The 19,890-nt window shown below is 38.7% G+C and overlaps 2 protein-coding genes across 2 annotated transcripts; both read right to left on the bottom strand.

The window, feature by feature from the left end:
- Positions 1-1,149: 1,149 nt before the first annotated feature.
- ccz1 (CCZ1 homolog, vacuolar protein trafficking and biogenesis associated) lies at positions 1,150-14,311 on the bottom strand. Its single transcript, XM_083933035.1, has 17 exons — positions 14,186-14,311; positions 12,882-12,956; positions 12,675-12,771; positions 12,467-12,564; positions 12,036-12,129; positions 11,812-11,892; positions 11,670-11,717; positions 11,425-11,508; positions 9,459-9,634; positions 8,923-9,004; positions 8,542-8,603; positions 6,026-6,137; positions 5,696-5,729; positions 5,393-5,510; positions 3,055-3,213; positions 1,663-1,790; positions 1,150-1,564 (listed from the first exon to the last, which is right to left on the bottom strand). Exons 2-17 carry the CDS (start codon positions 12,893-12,895, stop codon positions 1,509-1,511), a joined length of 1,443 nt encoding a protein of 480 aa, XP_083789161.1. The 5' UTR covers positions 12,896-12,956; positions 14,186-14,311; the 3' UTR covers positions 1,150-1,508.
- A 1,878-nt stretch (positions 14,312-16,189) lies between these two features.
- On the bottom strand, positions 16,190-19,890 carry pvalb9 (parvalbumin 9; the record flags this gene model as incomplete). Its single annotated transcript, XM_083932350.1, has 5 exons — positions 19,855-19,890; positions 18,752-18,819; positions 18,058-18,190; positions 17,641-17,754; positions 16,190-16,283 (listed from the first exon to the last, which is right to left on the bottom strand). The coding sequence occupies exons 2-5, from the start codon at positions 18,810-18,812 to the stop codon at positions 16,190-16,192; spliced, it is 402 nt and encodes a 133-aa protein (XP_083788476.1). The 5' UTR covers positions 18,813-18,819; positions 19,855-19,890.

A 19,890-nucleotide genomic window follows, 5' to 3' on the forward strand; every position in this document is an offset into this window, starting at 1 on the left:
TTCTGAATTAATATTATTATATTATTATAATATTATTGAATATTATTATATATATATATATATATATATATATATATTTGTTTTAACAATTGGTTTGATTGATTCGTTTGGGTATGACAATTACTTTCTGTCACGTTCTGTTTACATTGGAGCAGCCAATAGCATTGGGCATTGCTGGTTGCCAGGGTTGTCTGTTGTTGGGTGCAGCTACTGTAGGCTGGCACTGGGTGAAATGGAGTTTGCCAATCCTGCAGCTGCTTATTTGTCCCAGCAGCGGAGTGACCAGAGACGGGCAAAAACCAGAGTCAGTATAGGCCAAGCACTCGATGGACTGAGATAAAGGAGTTCAACGGCATTAAAACACACGCTGAAATGTCTACGTTTCTCCTTGATCAGTAAACTAACTTTCATGTTTACTTAGCTTTAGCGGCTAAAGATAGCGGCTAATGGTAACTGTCAGTCAAATTCCTCTGCAATACTTGTTTTTATGGTGTGATTTGATTTGTTCACCTACATTTATTTATTTCTGTGTCGATAGGTTATTGAGGTAGGAGGTCCCACCATTCATTCATGCATTTATTTATTCCTGTATCTATTCATATATTTATTGATTGAGACTTAAGTCATGTTTAGTCCTCCATAAACATGACCCATGGAACCCCAGGAAGAAACATTTGAGGTTCATCTTCACATTAGTTCTTTTGGCTGTTTGCCTATTTCAGATGCAGAAATTATCTCTATATTTAAGTAAAAAATGCATAATTCCTTTAAAAAGAGTCCTACAACAAAAGCAGGCATATACATTGTACAACTGAATATATTTGTATATTGTCCTACTGTTAACTAAATGTCCACTTTATAAATAAAACTAAAAAACACTCCCACAGAGGTCATGTAAAACTTTATTACTGTGATTTGAAATTGTGTCCCATAGATTTTAGGGCCCAATGCTGCCCAAAGCTTTTACTTGTTGTGCATCGACATCAACTAAAAAAATAATTTCTTAAGCCAATTAAAAAAATAATTTCTTAAGCCAAGTAAAATTACTTAATTTATTCAAAGTGAGCGCAGTTGTATACAAACCACAATACTTTTGACATGGTGACATCTTATTTTAAAACCTGCACTGATCATCAAAGGAACCTGGAGTTAACTCTTCTGTGCGCGTCAGTTTTTCCAATTCATTTGAGACAATGCCATGATGCGTTCATTTAAAAAAATCAACAGTTCACAAAGTCCTACAAGTACTTACAACCAAAATGAAAGAAAATGTAATTCATGTACAGTAAAAAAAAAAAGAAAAAAAAAAAAGGAATCTGGATTTACACTTAATTACAAGAGAAAAATACAATTTTTATAGGTTAAATTAAAAAAGAAAAAACGTGGTGAGAGAACTTTCATTTGTTTATCTTACAATGCAATTATTGCATTACGTTGACACTGTCATGATAACCCTGCATCACTGACAGTTTTTAGTGTGGTGAAACAGTCCCATACTGTTAGTTCAATCAGTCCAAGAAGAAAATATTGTTGAACTGCGTCGCACAAAGCCTCTTCACCTCCTCTGTAGCGGAGAAAAGACAAAAGGGAATTAACAGTGAAGCAGAGCAATTGTCTATTGTGGTGGTGATTACACCTATTTACTCCAGGGTGGAGACGTACCGTTTACTTCAATCAGGTTGGCGTTCTTCTGATTCAGGATCACATACAGTTCTCTCTGGTCTGACTTCTTGCCGACTACCCAGTAGTCTGTCATAGCCTTTACAATGATTTCTTCATCCTCATCAACTCTGTGAGAGGCAGAAAGCACTAAGCACTAGGGCTACAATATAATATTCACATGACAATATATTGTGACGAACTCCTGGATGATACGCGTATTGATGCAGATGTTGTAGATGTGGCAGCAAATGTTGTAACAACCGTTTTGAAAAAGAAACATTACCTATGGTGCAGTGCACAGTAAAGCCAATGGGTGGCAGACAAGGCCAGTCCACGTTACACAAACAACCCATGTCTCAATCCAAAACAAACATTAATTTAAGCATGTTTAGTTTGAAAATGTAAGTATATTTGATTTGCTTTTATTCAAAACTTGGATTAGAAACAGAATATTTTATTTAGTTTAGTTGATTTTAAGAGTTTTAAGTTGTATGATCGCTGTTTTATAGAATAATAGTGAGCAGCAGTTGTAGTAACTTCTGTGTAGGACTTGGTCTTCATTGAAGTCAACATGTTGCGATACGTATCGTATCGTGGTCTCTGTATTGGTATATGTATTGTGAGCACTACTATGCACCATAAAATGCAGGCAACTATCACATTTTGGTTCTTTGTATTTGAGGGAAACAGCTCTTCTAAAATGATCTGCACAAAAACAGGAACTGATATTGATACTAAAAATGCTATAAATGTTGATGAGTGGCATCAACATCCCACAGACTGAAAATGGGACGCTCACATGACTAGAGTCTCATGACTGCTTCAAAGGAGAGCGAGTCTGCAAAGTTACCAGGATGAAAATGACACTGCTGTGCTGATATCCACAGGAAAAGATTGAGTTTGTACATTTACACATTTTCAACCCTGGGTTTGTGAAATTTCAGCTAGAGCTTTGAATGTCTGCATGAACCCGACTGGCCCAACCTGAACTGGCTGGGCTTTAATTTCACTAGATTCCCCAGAACTTCAATCGGATCGGGTTGGCTCAAATTTCCCAGTGTGTTTGTTTTAAAATGCAGAAGTTATAGTCTATGTAAGGTAATGCATAATGTATGGGCTGTGGAAACTCAGGTTTTTATTCAGGCTCAGACAAAAAACAATGCGTGTTCACGTAGGGTCGGGCCAGATGTCTTGAGCCTGATCATAGCTCTAATTGAGAACATTGTGCAGCTGCTGTTAAGAGCTAAAGAGAGTTTTGACTGTACTTTTTGGTTTTTACTTGCATGGCCAACAATTTCACCAGGATGATTTGTGGCCAGTCACTATGAAAACTCTTGAACAAATGTACAGAGGCATCCGGCAAAGATAGATTCAGTTTTTACAAAGCTGTACCTAGCGAAGTCAGAGTTGATGTCTCCCAGGATCTTCATGAGGTCGGGGTGTACAGAGGTGAGGCAGACACTGGCGGTCTTCCTCATGTGGATGGTGCTCTTCTCCGCCAGGTTCATGTGGTTGAAGTAGATGAACTTAAACTGAGGCTCCTTCTCTGGCCTGCATGGACACAAAATTGAAGAACAGGTGCATTAAAAAATGATTCAAATTAAAACCAAAATAAGCACAACAGCTTCAGTCACTTTTGGGTTTTACATAATCCTTCAAGGTCATTTTACCCAGCAGGTCTGTGTGGGTCAAACCATTCTTCAAATACACATTATTAATAAATGATACAGTACGTCAAATTACTTTGGATGATAACATCCAACAAAAAGCAAAATGTGCATTTTAATTAAGCCTATTCCATTGTCCATCCATGTTAAGGTGAGCTGAGGATACAGTTATTACCAACAGTACTACACCGCTGGAAAAGTGTTTATGTAATAAAAAAGGGTTATACAACAGATTTTTATCTATGCTGCCATCTAATTATTTACAGTTCCCCCGGGCCACATGAGGACACAGAGCTGAATGCCAGCTGTGGAATTAGGGACGGCATTATTCATTCAGTGGATTCTTCACCAGGGTGATTAAAAAAAAATAGGAGCCCGGGCTGGAGAGTCCAGTCTTGGATTACAGGCCAGGACATATCTGAAGCTAACCGCTGTGTTTTTGTATTAGAGTCTCCTTCTATCGCTGCCAGCCAGACAGAGTTAATACAAAGGGTTGACTGTAAACTGATGACAAACAAACATGGCTTCTGTAATAACTTAGAGCACTAAACCTTCTATTAAGGTAAGAAATGTTTCCATCTGATAGTTTAAATGAATTTCATTGATATTGTTTCCCTGCCCTTTTGCTACATTCTGGAAACAGTTTTTTGCCTGTACCATGAAGCGTAAAATTTTTAACTGATTAATCTACAAAATCACAGAAAATAGTGAAAAATTATTTTACCTGAGCAACACTCGAAAACCTTAAAATATCCAGTTTACTGTCAAATAAGAAATCCTCCCATGGCCTTTTTCGGCACTTACATATATCAAATAAGCCATGGAGACAGTTTTTTAGTGTAACAACTATTAACGGAGAAATCCGGGACAGTCGCAAACAGCCGGACGTGGCTAACACTGATTAGCTCGGGGCAGTACGGTGAAGACATTAAAACAGCTTTTTTATTGGATTTCTCCGTTAATAGTTTATACACAAAAAAAAAAACTGTCTCCATGGCTTATTTTGTGTACGTAAGTGCCCAAAAAGACCATGGGATGATTTTACACCGGAATTACACTTTAAGCAATTGATTATTTTTCTGTCAATGAACTAAGAAATAATAATTTAAATGTCAATTATCTCTGTTTCCATCTTCTCAGAAGTAAACACTTTTTAACAATTTTTTGACTGCTGGCCTCTGTGCTGACCTTTTCTATCCTTAACATAAACATTAACCTACTCAGTAGGCCTGTCCGGACAGGAGTCACACATGACCATTCATCTTTCCTTTCCTTTCAAACTACGTCACAATAGCATGTTCATCAGCCCAACCCCTGACTGACAAGGACTCTGACTTCTGGGCTACAGTCGCGATTGTTTACATTGCATGGAAACAGGTCAGGTGAATTATTTCGCAGAAAAACACAAAGTTTCATACAAAAAATGTTTCACCCATGTTTTATGCTTCCCAGACCTCATAATGTCTCTGAAAAACAGAGCCTTTTTTAATAAGAAAATATTACATTTAAGCATCAAATATAATACAAAAATGTATTCAAATGTGAAGATTGACTGAACAAAACGTGTAAGTATTATAAACATGAGTCACAGATCTGATTTTCTGACATTATCCATTTTGGATTATTCGAGCCAGCGAGATGCTAAACTGTGGGGTTTTGCCGTCAGCCCTTGCACACTTACTGCTCACAATAAGTGAGGAAATAATAATAATGTAAACAGTGAGTGATATTTTGTAGGGAACTGTGTTGGTACTTGGGCTGTGGCTGACAGAGTTGTCTGAATGAGAAAGGTCAGGTGTACCTGTTTTTTTGCACATAACGTTAGTTCAGTATTCAGTGGCTGGGCACTTCATGCACGTTTTACTTGACGAGCGTGCACGTTTTGGCTCTCATGCAGGCGCATGTACCGCAGAATTTTCGCTCCCCTGCCCGCCTCAGCCCAAATTTTGCCAGAAAAAACCCTGGACTTAAACCAATTTTTTATTTTTTAGAGCTGATCAAATAATTAATGTATCTTTACGACGTGAGAGAGAGAGTAGGAGAGTGGTGGATTCTCAACTGACCCTGATATCCTGCGGTTAACTGTGAACTGTTCACATATGTCAGATGCCAGCAAAGTAAGCTGAGGGCCCACCAAGCCGTCCAGCTGTTCACAGAAGTCCCTTGTCAGCTCTGCAGAGGCTGGAAAGAGACGGGGGAGGGAAGAAAGACCACCATTAGACATTTTTTAGCTTTAAATAGGCAGTAAAATGACCTAAATACTAGAAAACACCAAAATAATAGAACTTTATTTTATGAAATTAACCAGGAAAAGGTAAGTGAAAGTGAACTGTAAGGATAGTGAGTGGGTGATTGTGCGCACGTACCACTGATCATAAAACAAGCAGCAGCGCTCATCGCCTGACAAAAGAGCAGATCAGTGCAGGTTTAATGCAGTATCAAGGTCACACGGGTTAGAAATAACACTAATGTGATGATGAGCATGATGGCATGTACTTCATCATTTTAAAATTCAGCTGTCTAATCCTAAAAATCCATATCATTTGATAGTGGAATATAAATTGCAGATTATGAAACTCTTGCTAGAAACTCAATAACAACTTCCCCTTTATTTTAATACATTAAAAACTCCTGTATGTGTCTGAATGATTAAGCCTGTAGTCACCAAAGAGCAGATCATAGTTACTCCACGTTACCTTATAAACAATCAGATGCAGCTCCTCATATCCGTCATCTGAGCTGACAAAAATTTTAGGAAATCGGAATTTGGCCTCTGGATCTTTAAAATTGGTAGGTCCTGTCAGAAACCTGGAGAGGACAGAGGAGGGCGTGGCAGGGTAAATATGCAAAGTAGTGTGAAAGTTAAAAGTGGAAACTGAGAGACTGAGAGACTCATTATAAAGAACAGAACTCAAAAGGCTCACTTTTTATAGTGATTATATATATATATATAATTCTTCTTCTTATTATTATTATTATCACGTCACGTCATATTGCCTGCTGGGCTGGGCCTGCTATACACTCAACAATTTCTTTATTTTCTTCTCCCTTTTGTTTTCGTTTTTCTTTTTTTTGCTGCTCCAAGTCGTGACCAGACCCTTGGTAGGGCATTTTCATCTCTTATAATAGATAATCAAATACTTTTGACAGAAAAAAAGACTTCAACAATCAATCGTTTAGTAAAATTGTTACCAACTAATGTTCTACCATTCAGCTATGTAAAATATCTTATCAGTTCTAAATTCCTCAGCAGGTCAGATCACCTGGGTACCATGAAAATTCATGTTAAATTTTACAGCAACATAGACTGTAACGGTCAAGATATATTGGACCAACGTGTGGGATGGACTGAAGCAGACTTTATCAAGCAATTATGGTAAAATGGTAAATGGACTTATATACTTATAAAGCGCCTTTCTAGTCTTCTGACCACTCAAGGCACTTTTACACCATATTCACACAGACATCCATGCACTGATGACAGAGGTTAGCTCCCCAGACTGAACAAGGAATTCACTGTTGTGCTGTTAACACACTGGATTCCATGGATGCCACTTACTAATAAGTTGAACCATTTACATGTCTATGTGTTACATGTGACTTTCCTGTGTACATTTGCCTGTATAGAGCTTTTCTTTGAACCTTTTATAGTTTACTTTACCCTAATTGTAACTATTCTCCTGGCCTTCAAATATTATTTACTGTATATTCTAGTGTGTTTAAGCTGTAAAGCTGTGTTGCCTGTCCCATGATAGGTCACCAGGAGTCAGACCTGGACTACTGCAGCAGCTCCACTCCACCTTCAGAAACTAGTTAAAAGCGTCATGCAGATCCAAGTTTTGTCAGACAGCAAACTTTCTGTAGTCACACAGGTACACTGAGACTCAATAGAAAGTGGATAAACCCAGAAGCTGCAGTGATACTAATAGTTTAGATTTTTTGAAGTAGAGTTGTCTGAGGGGCTTATCTATAGTCAGTGTATTACCTACAGTAGATGGTGTCCTCAGTTTGGAGAATCAGACAGGAGGAGGCTCAGAAATGTGCTGCTGTGGACGGGGGCAGCAGCTAAACACATTTTAGCTACTTAAAAAAAGGTGCTGTTGTTTGACTTTGGTGAATCCGAACAACCCTTGAAAAGTCACATAATGACACAAGCAAACTATGAAATCGAGGCAACGCGAGACCAGCAACTCCTGTGTTCTGACAGGTAAAAATATTTTTTTTTTATTTAATGGCTTTAACGAGGGCATTGATGGATATAATGGCTTCAGTTCCCTTTCAGAAAGGGCTCTAAATATATCATACACTTAAACTGATGTGGATTTTTTAAAAGGTAGACTTTTTTTTTAGGTGGCAGAAATTACGTTTTGCCACTGCCTGTCAACATTGCTTGCTGCGGGCGTGCAGACAGCCATCCACTATTGGTAACTAATAGAGCCTCCACGTCCTATGGAAATTATGGTAAATACCAAAAATTGCACATGAATACCTCCTCACATGGTAATTTCTACTGTGGAGCTTGTAGAATATTTTGATACACAAATTGCTGAGATGAGATAACCTTTGACCTTTTCAACATGGCGGAGCGCAACGCGAGAGTCGTGAATGGTAAGCATTGCATGCTATTAAACATTTTCTGCTGCTGTTAGCTGATCGTTTTTGTAGCCTACACAATGTTATCGCATAGACAATTTCAATATCATGTGTAAACACTTAGTGTCATTTTTAAAAATACTATAATTATTGTTTGGTTTACCTAGCCAGAGCAGATGCTATCTAGCAGGTAAGGATCTGTGGGTCCGCCATGTTTTATTTAAAAAAGAAAGCACTTGAACACAACGCACTGGTAATTTCCAGTTCACAAATGGAAACGACCATCTTTTCCATAGCACGTGAAGGCAGCATAACACACTGACTATGTGTAAGTACCTCATACAACCCCACTTCAAAAAATCCGATCCCTTTAACAGCCAAGTGTTAGCCAAGGGAGTTACCTCCTTAAATAATTTTGCTGACTGCGAGCAAGACACATAATAGTCAGTGGGGCGAAACCACATGATGCATGTAAACACAGGGGCACATCACAATTATGTATATATTATTCAACTGACTACCATTAACAGACATTTAAACAAAATCAAACTATTATTTTTTTTTATCCTACCATCTGCAGAGAAAGTGGGTTCACAGATGCATGGGATCAGGGTCTTACCTCCCGTAGTGCAACAGATTCCCTGCGACCTCCGGCCTCAGAGGAGAGTCTCTGCCAGCCAACTAAAGAAAAGAAGAAGGGTTAAAGGGATGTAATATTCACAGCTCATATTCAGGTCACAAGTAGTGTTCGTGCTGTCTGGATCATTAATATTAAAAAAAGATCACATTACATTTATATCAAGGAGAAGCGTCGAACTGCCAGCACACACTATCTAGTGCTTAGATGGTCATGTCATAAGAAAGACAGCGAGCCTCTCCTCTCAGTCTTACACACACATCCACTGCTCCTTTGTTTCTTTCATTTCATCCTCAACTTGTCTCCCATATTTCCTTCAGCTATTCATTTGATCCGTCCCTTGTGTACCCTCTATCTCCTCACCTCTGGTTCAGAGTGTCTGGGGAACAGCGAGGTGGTCAGGTACTTGTACAGGATCCTCATGTCATCTTGTTCCAGTCCGCTCCTGCAGACCCAACCACAACCACAAAATGACGTAACACACCCAGCAAAAAAAGCAAACACAAAATGTGCGGCTGTGTATGTTTAAGTGTGCTGTTGATCGTGTTATGCGTCATGGGCTAGATGTTAAAACAAAGTGTCTCCTGGCTGTAATTACACTTCTATGAATACTCCGAAGCAATACCGTTTAATTTGTACAGTAATTAAACGCCTTTTCTCTGTTTGTCTGAGACAGGTGTCTGTCGTCAGTGCAATTAAAAGCAAGTAACATGTCGGCGAGCACATTAACACCAAAGAGAATTACAGGTTCTGTTTGAAGCCACCTCTGTTTACCCAGCATGCTTGGGCTGGGTATTGTAAATTGTATGGTATGTGGTCATATAAGGTTGTGGCCCATGCCCTGGAAACCAACAGGTGGATTTCAAGGATAAGTACGCAGCAAAGTGTTCAATCTGTACCAGATAAGCTGGTCGTTATACAGGAAGGCCGTGTATTTGACCAGACTGAGGCTCTCCTCCACTCTGTTGACGAAGGACTGGATCTTCAAGTAGGTCATCTTGTCCAGTGGGAAGAAGCTGATGCCCCCGAATACGTCCAGCAAGTCGCAGGACTGCAAGTGGAGAGTCTGCAGGTACTGTAGACACACACGGGTGCACAAACATACCGAAAAAAACAGGAGACACAGGAAAATGAAAAGAGAAAGGGGTTAGTATACACGCCTATGTGTAGTGCTTACTGACAGAGAATAAAGACAGAGCAATAAAGAATCTCTGTGACTGATGCTCCATAGAGATGCTTGCATCATCCTGAAGCAGTGAAGCACTGACATTCAACCTCTGACACGCACACCACAGTCAGTCTCTCGCTTTCCCTCGGTCTTTGGTTACCTGGTGGAGACGGAAGCCTGTGTTCACGCAAGAAGGGTATTCCCTTATTAGAAATGAATTATATATGTTGTGATTATATCACAGCTAAGGGGCGTTGTACGACCCGATGTGAAGCAGAGTAAGCCATTGCTTAAATATAACGGTCATTACGTAATAAATAAATAGTAATGTTCACAATAAAAAAGGCCCTCCTAGACTATCTGCACATACCAAGGTGGTATCCCGTTGAGTGATAGTAAATTGTGCAAGGGATTAGACTTCATAGCAGTTGTATGTGGTTGCTATAACAATGCTATGAACAAGATGGAATGCTTGATTTGAGCTACATGTTATATTATTCTACAGGAGCGTTGATGCCTGGAGCTGCGTCGCTACAGAGAGGTGACTGTTGACAGTTATGAAGAAATGAGGCATGACAGCAAACATCTTTTCAACAGCTTTCCCAATTGAGTATTTACAGAGAAACAACACTCAGATATCATCAGTGGAAACCTGGGCCCTGAACTACAAAGCAGGATTTGCGGTTAGTGAAGTAACTACAGGCTTAAGCTTGAGTTTTTTATCATATGACGGTGGTTCACTTCTTACATCGCCATAGTAACTTACCACGCACACCTAACCTGCTCTGGAACAGGTTATGCTGGATATAACAGGTCAACCCTATAAAGCACTGCCTATAAGCCAATCTGTTATTTTGGAAAATGACATCATCATTCATCAAAGAACCCAAGATCGTGAGAGGGGAGGGCAGAGAGACAGATTTACAGCTTTGAATCATTTTTTAATCTTTATTTGCACTCGCAGATAAAGTTTTCTTATTGACTGTGACAAAAACGTTTTTATCTGAAAAGCTTTTAAAATATGTTTCAGCTGTAAACACATTTGTTTTTTCATAGTATTTAAGACACTGAGTGACTGAATGTTTTTTTTCTTCTTCTTTTGTAAGTGCACTGGATAAACCGTTCCATTTGTAGCGTTGCGTGCTTCTACTTTCCATTACATTGTGACATCATAAGCCTATTAATTTACGCACTCACACAGTAGTATTTTTTTTTTTGGGCCAGATGTCTTTCCTACTGCAGCTGTGTTTTTTTTGCCTGGATTATGTGTTCAACTTCTGTGGGTTTATCTAATTTTTTATAGTTTGCTCTTCGCTCTGCTGCCAGTAGACTTGTCCATGTTTATGATTGGTCATATACTGCAAACACTGCCCTTTTTATGCGTACGCACTCATGTCTAGGTTGGGAAACCCTGGGTGTACACCTTTGTGTGACCACTTAACGTGACTGGGACTGATATATACTGGGTATGTTGAACTTGCTTTGTAGTACAGGGCCTGGCCCTTGAGAAAACATTGACTTACAAGCTTGACTGACTTTTTATAAACAACTCTGTACACATAAATCTAAAGCATCATGCTGTCAAAGAAAGGCCAATATATGCTAGGCATGCTAAGAGAAATAAATGATATGAACTCAGACAAAAGAAATACAATTCCACATAGCAATAAAAATTATACAGATGGATAACTTTTTACCCTGTAGAAGAACTTCTCAAGCTTCTGAATGAGCAGCTCCACTCCGCCAGCTTCCATCGCTCTGCCAAACGTACCATTGAAGAGCTTAACAACAAGGAAAATAACCAGTTACAACATTATTCTTTTTGTATTATAAAAGGCCTTACTTTTGTGCTGTATGGAGGGGTGTAATAATATGGCATTTCAAAGAGGAGGAAAATGCAAAATCAAAAGTGTGACAGATTCTAAAACATACTGGAACTCACCTTGTACATACTGTAGCATTCCTTTACCACTGCGCCATAAACAGTGTCCTACAGAGTCAAGAGGGCACAGCAAGTAAAACTTCAAACTGACATTATTCAGTGAAAGAAATACAGATGTTGAATAGTTTCTCTCAGTACTCACAAGTATTTCCTCTTCCTGATATTCTACTGTGGGAGGTTTACCGTCTTTGTTTGGTTTCTCGATCATTGGGTTTCGAACCACCTGAGGAATGAATTTGAAATTAAAAAACAAAAACAGCAGATACAAAATCTGATTAGCTAAAGTAACATCCCAAAGATCAACAAAGTCCAGACAAACAGTTAATACTGAACAAGTGATGTACGCGATATAAGCTTTTAAGATACCATGACTATCCAGAAATTGTCCTCGGGCTCAAAGAAAAACTGCCGGTTCTTCTGTGTGTGCAGGGATTTAGCTGGTTTTGTTGGACAGAAGGTCCTGGAAGTTGGAAGACATGAACGTGGAATGAAAAGAGACAAGACGAGACACACCCAAACAAGATGATCAGCCACTTATTTATATCAGTGTGTATTTGACCGCTTATTGCAACATTTTCCTATTCTGTTATACTTTGTAAAAGCACTTTCCTATCCTTTCACAGCTTGTCAAACTGAGCCATGTCATCATCAAATAGAGACACTTTTTCAAATTCACATCAAGTCTTAGCTAGAGCTTAATAAACACCAAAACCCACCCAGTAAGTAAAATGTTCGTGAAAGTGCTGGTGTAGCTACACCCTGCTTTTGTTTCAAACACACAGTACTGAACAATTTACCTTGTGAACTGTACAATGGCCTCACAAAGGCCCACATTTCGGATCTTCTCGTTCTTATCCACATCACTTGGGTGGTAAAACAAGATCTTCTTCTCTTCCTTTAAGAAACCACACTGATTTAGCAATTACACTATCAAAATGTTTTTTTTAATAACCAGAACAAATATGCGCTTAGTTATTTTTTTCTTCATCTGGGAATCAACCTCACCTCTCCTTCCCGTGGCCCAAACGTAGGGTTGTAAATAAAAAAATTGAGCAGTGACGGTGTGAACTGTTTCTCTTGCATTCCTGAGGCCATTCTGGGACTGTAACAGACACAAAGAGAAAGATGACCGAAACAGATAAACAGATAAAAGCTGAAAGACCTCCAGATACCAATGTCAGCCTTGCATTATGATAATCAACTGGGCTTTACCTAATCATCAGCATTAGTGGAACTTGTTTCTGGATTTCTGTTGCTCCAAAGACGTTTGGTTAGCATGCCGTGGTCCTGCAAAATAAAGACAAGGACATCACATACTGTTGCATGAGACATCTAGAGATACAAACTTCCAAAGAGGCAGGCGCGCACGCGCACGCACGCACGCACACACACACACACACACACACACACACACACACACACACACACACACACACACACACACACACACACACACACACACACACACACACACACACACACACACACACACACACACACACACACACACACACACACACACACACACACACACACACACACACTTTAACAGGCCTTACCACAATGATAATATCACAGTCATGCAAGCGTAGTAAGATTTTTTTATTTCTTTTTTTTAAACACACTGGTATCATTATCTGTACTCGGTATTGGCCGATACCCACAGCACAGGTACTGGAATCAGTATGGGGAGGGAAACAATGGTATCAGAATATCTCTAGTTAAAACAACAACAACAACAACTACATACATACATATATAGAGGCTCTCATCGACCCACCTATCCACACACCAATCCCAAAACCCCTTCATCCCCACATGCTGCAGTTTATAACAATTGCCAATTGACTTGACATATCCAACAAAAACAATAGCTACGTAGCCAACAATAGCAACATGGTGGAGTACAACACAATGGTATAGATAGAGGACCATACCAACATACAATACAATATACTAATACCCAAACAGCATACAACAGACACCTCAAGCATTATGGCGTATACATACTGTATACAGTACAACATGCACATAAATACATGCATGTATACGTGCCCCGGGGGACAAATTGCTGCAAGAAGAAACTAGACACACACACACACACACACACACACACACACACACACACACACACACACACACACACACACACACACACACACACACACACACACAATATACTCTATTGGACAGCTATATATACTACCTACCACACAACACACACCAATACACACGACCACGTATATATGACATGACAGTTGTACACAGGACGAATATCTGAAATGATCTTGTTGACAAGGAAGAATTGAATGACAGTTATCTGCAATACATATCCAGTCTGGCTCTTAACTGATTAAACTGCCATATGCTCTGTAAGTTACCGAGTAAAGACACGTAACATTAACTGTTACCAAGACAACAACCAGCCTACAGTATGTCAGCTTGAGCTGCTAGTTAGCTGGTTAGCAGTCATGTGAACCGTGGCAGTAAGAGAGTAACACGACGGTCAAACTCACCTGACAGAGGATAAAGCCAACACGTCCAGGTGCTCGGGGTTAGAGACTGCGTAAATAAAAATAAATAAAATGAGGAAATAAGACCAATGAGAAGAAGAGATGCGGCATAATACTTTACATTCTTAACTTCCTGCTTTTGACAGCGCGGTGTTACAAATTCAACTGCTCGGGTAACATCGGTTACAAGGCGCATAAAAGTTCCTAGTCCATATAAGGTGCAGGAACTGTATAACATCTTGTTTCTTATTAAATGTACTTTCGAAAGTGCAGTGATGTGTTTTTATACATTACTGTGTGATTTAAGGTGTAACCTTATTAGTTATCTTAGCTGTCAGTTGTTTTAAGTTTCACTTGCTTGCAAAAAAAGTGGGGACACCAGCTATATTCAGAATTAGGCTAAATGATGTTGTTTCTATGGCCTCGGAAAGACAAATAAGTCTCAAACCTTTAAATCCTATGTTTGAGACTTATTTGTCTTGTTTCACAAATAGAGGTGAAATAATGCACAGGCTGGCCAGACTATTTTAATCCTTTTAAATTACTACACTGGGAAAAAAAAAAACTTGCCTCCTATTAGGGCCCTTTGAAACAGTTAAGTCACTGACTGGATAAATATGAGACACATTTACCCAATCAGCTGCCATCATGTGGCCGGATTCATGAGGTCAGTTTTGTTGCCAATGATACAGCCCTCACTGTTACTAAACAGTACAGCAGAAAAATGTCAGAAAGGAAATGTGATGACGAAAAAGAAAAGCACAACAAATTGACAGGATTTTTCAAGGTTGCGGACTCTTCTTCTGTTCTAGCGTTTTTTTTTATCTGATAAAGCACGATTAATAGTGTGTGTGTGTGTGTGTGTGTGGGGGGTGGGGGTGGGCAATTAATCACTAGCCAAGGGGCCCCTGACCAACTTAATCCGCCACTGCTTATGATGTTAAAGTATAAAGTGTGGAGCTGCTCCATAGACAATGAATAGAGGACTGATTTTGTTTCTTTTCTTTTTTTTTAATACCCAAATGAACTTCATTCTATTGTAGTGTTGTCGTTTTTTTGAAACATAAAATGTTGTTATTCATATACTCAGAACAGCTCTCATTGTCATCTATAACATCTCACCCAGTTCATTATCTACGGAGCAGCTCCTCACTTAATACTTGATGAAGTCACACATTTGAGTTTTAACACTGTGGTGTGGATTTGGGAGAGAGTTGTTCATGTTTACTAAGATTTTGGGACCGTCTTAGACCATAGGAATAACGTATGAATTTGAAAATGGCCGTCCTTTAAGTTCTTACTTTACACTGGGGATTTTAAGGACACTGTTAGTTTCAATTAAGAAAGGAATTTCAACACATTTCCCTCATACTACACCTGAACCCAGCTAAACATTTGTTCGGTCTCAATATCACTCCTGGGTCTTGTATTGTTTATCCTTTTATTTGAGTATATCCTTGTGTAACTATTTATTAGACACTGGGGATAATGATGGCACACTGTGCTATTTGGTTGGGTTATTTAACAATACTTTTGGAAGTCCTTTGTTTAAATTATACCAAATATCAATCCCCTTTATATTTTTTTCTTAATTTGTAAACAAATAAAAACATCCCACATTATACTAAATTCAAACTGCTCAATCATAAACATTTTTAGTACTGTAGATATCTATGAATAATACACTATAGTCATGAGGTACATTGTAACCAAATTAGCTATTATTTGTACAGTTGATTTATGCATTATGTTGCATGTAAATTATAGCATTTGTTCACCCATTTTACGCCAAGAAGAGAAAAGCACAAAGAAAGGATCTGTTTAAACATGTTTACTCATCTCATTCATTGGCCAAGGAGGGGTGTACACAGAGGAAAAAACATGGACCAACACAGTAGAAAGACAAAAGTATGTTGTCTTTAAATGTACAAAAGGTATTTAACAAACACATAGCGCGCACAGGATTTAGTGGAAAACAAAAGACGTGACTGGGAATGGAAGGTGGGATCAGAAGACTCCAGAGGTGGCAAGAGGACTGAAGATCTGAAGACTTGAGCTCTCGTCATCTGTAAGACTCAGCACTTGACCAGAGTCGTGAATTCTAGAGGAAGAAAGCCATGTTGAAATAGGAATGAGTCATCTGCAAAAATAATCACTAAATGTGAGTGAGTGTCAACATTTTCTTTATTTCTCCCATTATGTACGGCAGCTCAGCTCAGATATTGTAACCAGACGCTGAGCCAAAGCTGAAAAGAAGAAAAGCTAGCTCCTACACTGATAAACCTAAAACAACATGCTTAAACAATCCTCAAGATACTGATACCATTCCAATTATCTGTCGCAGATGAACATTAGAAAACATTTATGAAGATGAATTCATGCATCTGATATTAAATCAGCTCACAGACATCATAGCATAACACCATCTGCCCTCACAGGTTCAAATGCACTTAACCTGAAATGCAAAAAATAACTTTTACCTGATAGACTGTTTACTGAGAGTAAAGAAGCCTGAGGCAGTAAACAGTGATGACATTCAGACATTATTTAAGTATCAGAAAAAAATCGCTCAACATCTTTACTCCATGATTTAAGATCTCCAAAGTCTCACTATTTTATTTTGCAAAAGACTGGCTATGAAAAAGATTATTTCCAGTGTCAAAAATTATCTCAATGGTTGAGTTAAACATTTTTAGGGTTATGAAAAAACACATTATTTTTCTCGTACTGTCTGTCTGAATATACCTGTATTCACCCTCTGTCTGAAATGCTCCGTTTTAGCTCCTGTCTCTTTAAGACCCCTCCTGAAAGAGCCCAGTCTGCTCTGATTGATCAGCATTTCTGGGTCTTTCCAAATCTGCACTCTCTGCATCTCTACACTGTCACTGCAGCCAGGGAACGGCTGTAACTAAACTATAGCGTCACTCTCTATCTATGTATAGTAAAGTTGTGACATCACAACTGTACAGAAGTCCTGACGGCTCGTTTAAAGACACAGTTTCTGAATACGGCTGTGTGTGTTTCTCTTTGGATTGAGACTTTTGATACTTTCACAGTATTTATATAGCACCTCAACCCGCTTTACAATGAAAGAATACATGGAAATCTGACTTTCTTTCGATAGGGGACATTTGAAATTGAGCAAACTTGTTTTTCACCATGAAATAACACCATTTTCCTACATTTGAATCTGACTGCTGCAGATCTACTTCTAGACACTAGAATTTTCAGGAAGCACAAAATACCAACCTGGCATGCACTTGCTTCTAGATAGTCTGGTGAATTACTTATAATCTAGCTAATAATAACAATATTATTATTTCTTTCAGTAAACTAGGTGTCTCCTCTCCCTCTTTGTGGTTGTTTGACTCCACCCACTGAGATTCAGGCCAACCATTGAGATAATGTCTGCGTACATCACAGATTTGTACACAGATACAATCTGAGAAATCAGATACCGACCTTCTATTCCAATTTTGCCATCACTGTCCTTATCAGCTGCTGTGATGAAGCTCTTGGTTTCTTCCTCAGTCAGTGTACGTGCCCCAGGGACAAATTGCTGCAGGAAGAACCTAGACACACACACACACACACACACAAACACATATAGACACATACAAAGAGTATTTGCTGTAATTATTTAAGTCAAATAACACAAAAGCAATAATAACACATTGGCCATATTGGATTATTTATGTGAACTTAGCGTTAGAATTGACTATAAATAGTTTTCTATGAAAATGATGTTGCTGAAAGTAGCTTTTTTTTTTTTTCTTTACAAGAAGGGAGATACTTGTTTGTTTCCAGTGCATCAGTTTAATTGCAAGTACACAATAATTATAGCATCACATTCTAACAACCATCCTTTCACACACTTGAGCTCAGACTCCTCAATGAAGCCACTGTTGTCATCATCGAGGATCTGGAAGACATTTTTGACTTCCTGGGGCGTCTTTGCCTCCAAGCCACACAGACGGAAGAACCTTTTGTAGCAGAATGAGCCCGGAGCTGGAAACAAATAACACACGATAGTGACACACAACCATAACCAAGGTTAAAAAAGCAGGTTAGCAGCTGATGTGGAGATTATAGCATGTGGATGCTGTCCAGGTTGGGAGATTTTCCACCCGTTTTTATCTTTTAAATCCAGCAGACACATGCCTCTGTTAAAACAGCCAAGATGATTGAAAACGTTTTCAAATTCAGTTAAAGCTGGATAAGACTTTAGTGGAGAGGTGGATACTGATAGCCTCAGAGAAGATTATGTTGGAGAGTGTTTCCAAGAAGTGACCGAATGCAACAAAGATTATCAAAGTCAATTTATCAATTGTAGATGGGGATAATTGTGTATTTTTATTGTTATCATAATTGGGTGGGGATTTAGTTTGTTAAAGATAAAGCTATTGATCTTTTGAAGGTATTATTGTGAATAAATGAGTCATGAATTCTGCATAATGGGCCTGCTGGCATTTCAATGAAAGTCAAATATTTGTAGGGTGTGTGTGTGTGTGTGTGTGTGTGTGTGTGTGTGTGTGTGTGTGTGTGTGTGTGTGTGTGTGTAGATGTTACCTTGACAATCCTTGACAGCACTTTCAATTTCCTCCGCTACAAGAATGGAAGTGAGCGACATGTTGCTCCTGTAGGATAAAAAAAAAGAATCTCAGTCACGCACACTTTCTCTCTCTTTTTTGACAATATTGTTATATTTTTCTTCACCCACTTCACTCAGGCTTTGTGATTTGCTTCCAGTCCATATTTTGTGGCATGCTGGATTAGTTTTTTATTTGCAGATATATCTAGGTTAATATCATGATCCCATCAAAACTCCAGTCATGACTGTTTGACCAATCGCCTTTGGAAAATTCAAAAAAGCTATAAGCTACTGCTTTCAGCCTGAGTGTACTCATGTTTTCCATTTAATGAATTCTTTAATAACTTTGTTATGATCTGTGTCTGATTGATTGAGCTTCCTGGTTGGAATTACCCCTGGTGCAGCTTCTTAATTACAGAGGCTGTTTGCTGCTCTTGAACTTCTTAATTGGATTGGTGGTGCTGTGCAAGATAATTGGCACTTAGGGACTGTACAAAAACTGGGTTTATCCCAAGAAAAAAATACAAAAGCCTTACCAGTATAAAAGTGTGATACATATATATATACGAATATACATGTGTTTTTTCCCCCTGAATAATTTTCTATAAAGTAGAATACATACATATATATATGTATAACCCCGCGACTCCCTTCCAACGCTCTAATACTTTTAGTACAGTCCCTTTAAGCCTGGGGAGTACAAATATTATTTTGTGTTTTGTTTACCATTGGAATAAATGTTTAGTGAGCTAAAACATTATCTATAACTGACCTAACAGATTAAGAAAATATGTTAGTCACAAATGTAGTCATAAATGGCACAACAGCTCCTTAACAGCTCATTTAAGTCCCTATTTTAAGGGTATGATTGCAAAATACTTTTGTTCATCAGCTAATGAAGACTTTCAGAGAAGGCTAAGCATGTCTGACATGTGTATAAAACCCGGCAAAATTAAATATATATATATAGATATATATAGGCTACGGTTTAACTGCTATAGCTTTGCTTCCTGCCAAGCTTCACAGGGCAGGCAGGTAGCACACCTTGCCAACACCTGCTGCGTGCAGCTGTGGGACTCACCGCTGTTGGCTCTGTTCTCTCTCAGTCCTGGTCCAA

The sequence above is a fragment of the Echiichthys vipera genome (assembly GCF_963691815.1).
Source record: "Echiichthys vipera genome assembly, chromosome: 18".
In the NCBI taxonomy this organism is placed as follows: domain Eukaryota; kingdom Metazoa; phylum Chordata; class Actinopteri; order Perciformes; family Trachinidae; genus Echiichthys; species Echiichthys vipera.

What these genes read in the sequence shown, in the direction of transcription:
- ccz1 (XM_083933035.1), bottom strand. An exon ending in TTGGGCCACGGGAAGGAGAG is followed by an intron (nt 12,565 to 12,674) that starts GTGAGGTTGATT and finishes GGTTTCTTAAAG; the next exon opens with GAAGAGAAGAAGATCTTGTT. An exon ending in TGCTTGTTTTATGATCAGTG is followed by an intron (nt 5,511 to 5,695) that starts GTACGTGCGCAC and finishes GTCTCTTTCCAG; the next exon opens with CCTCTGCAGAGCTGACAAGG.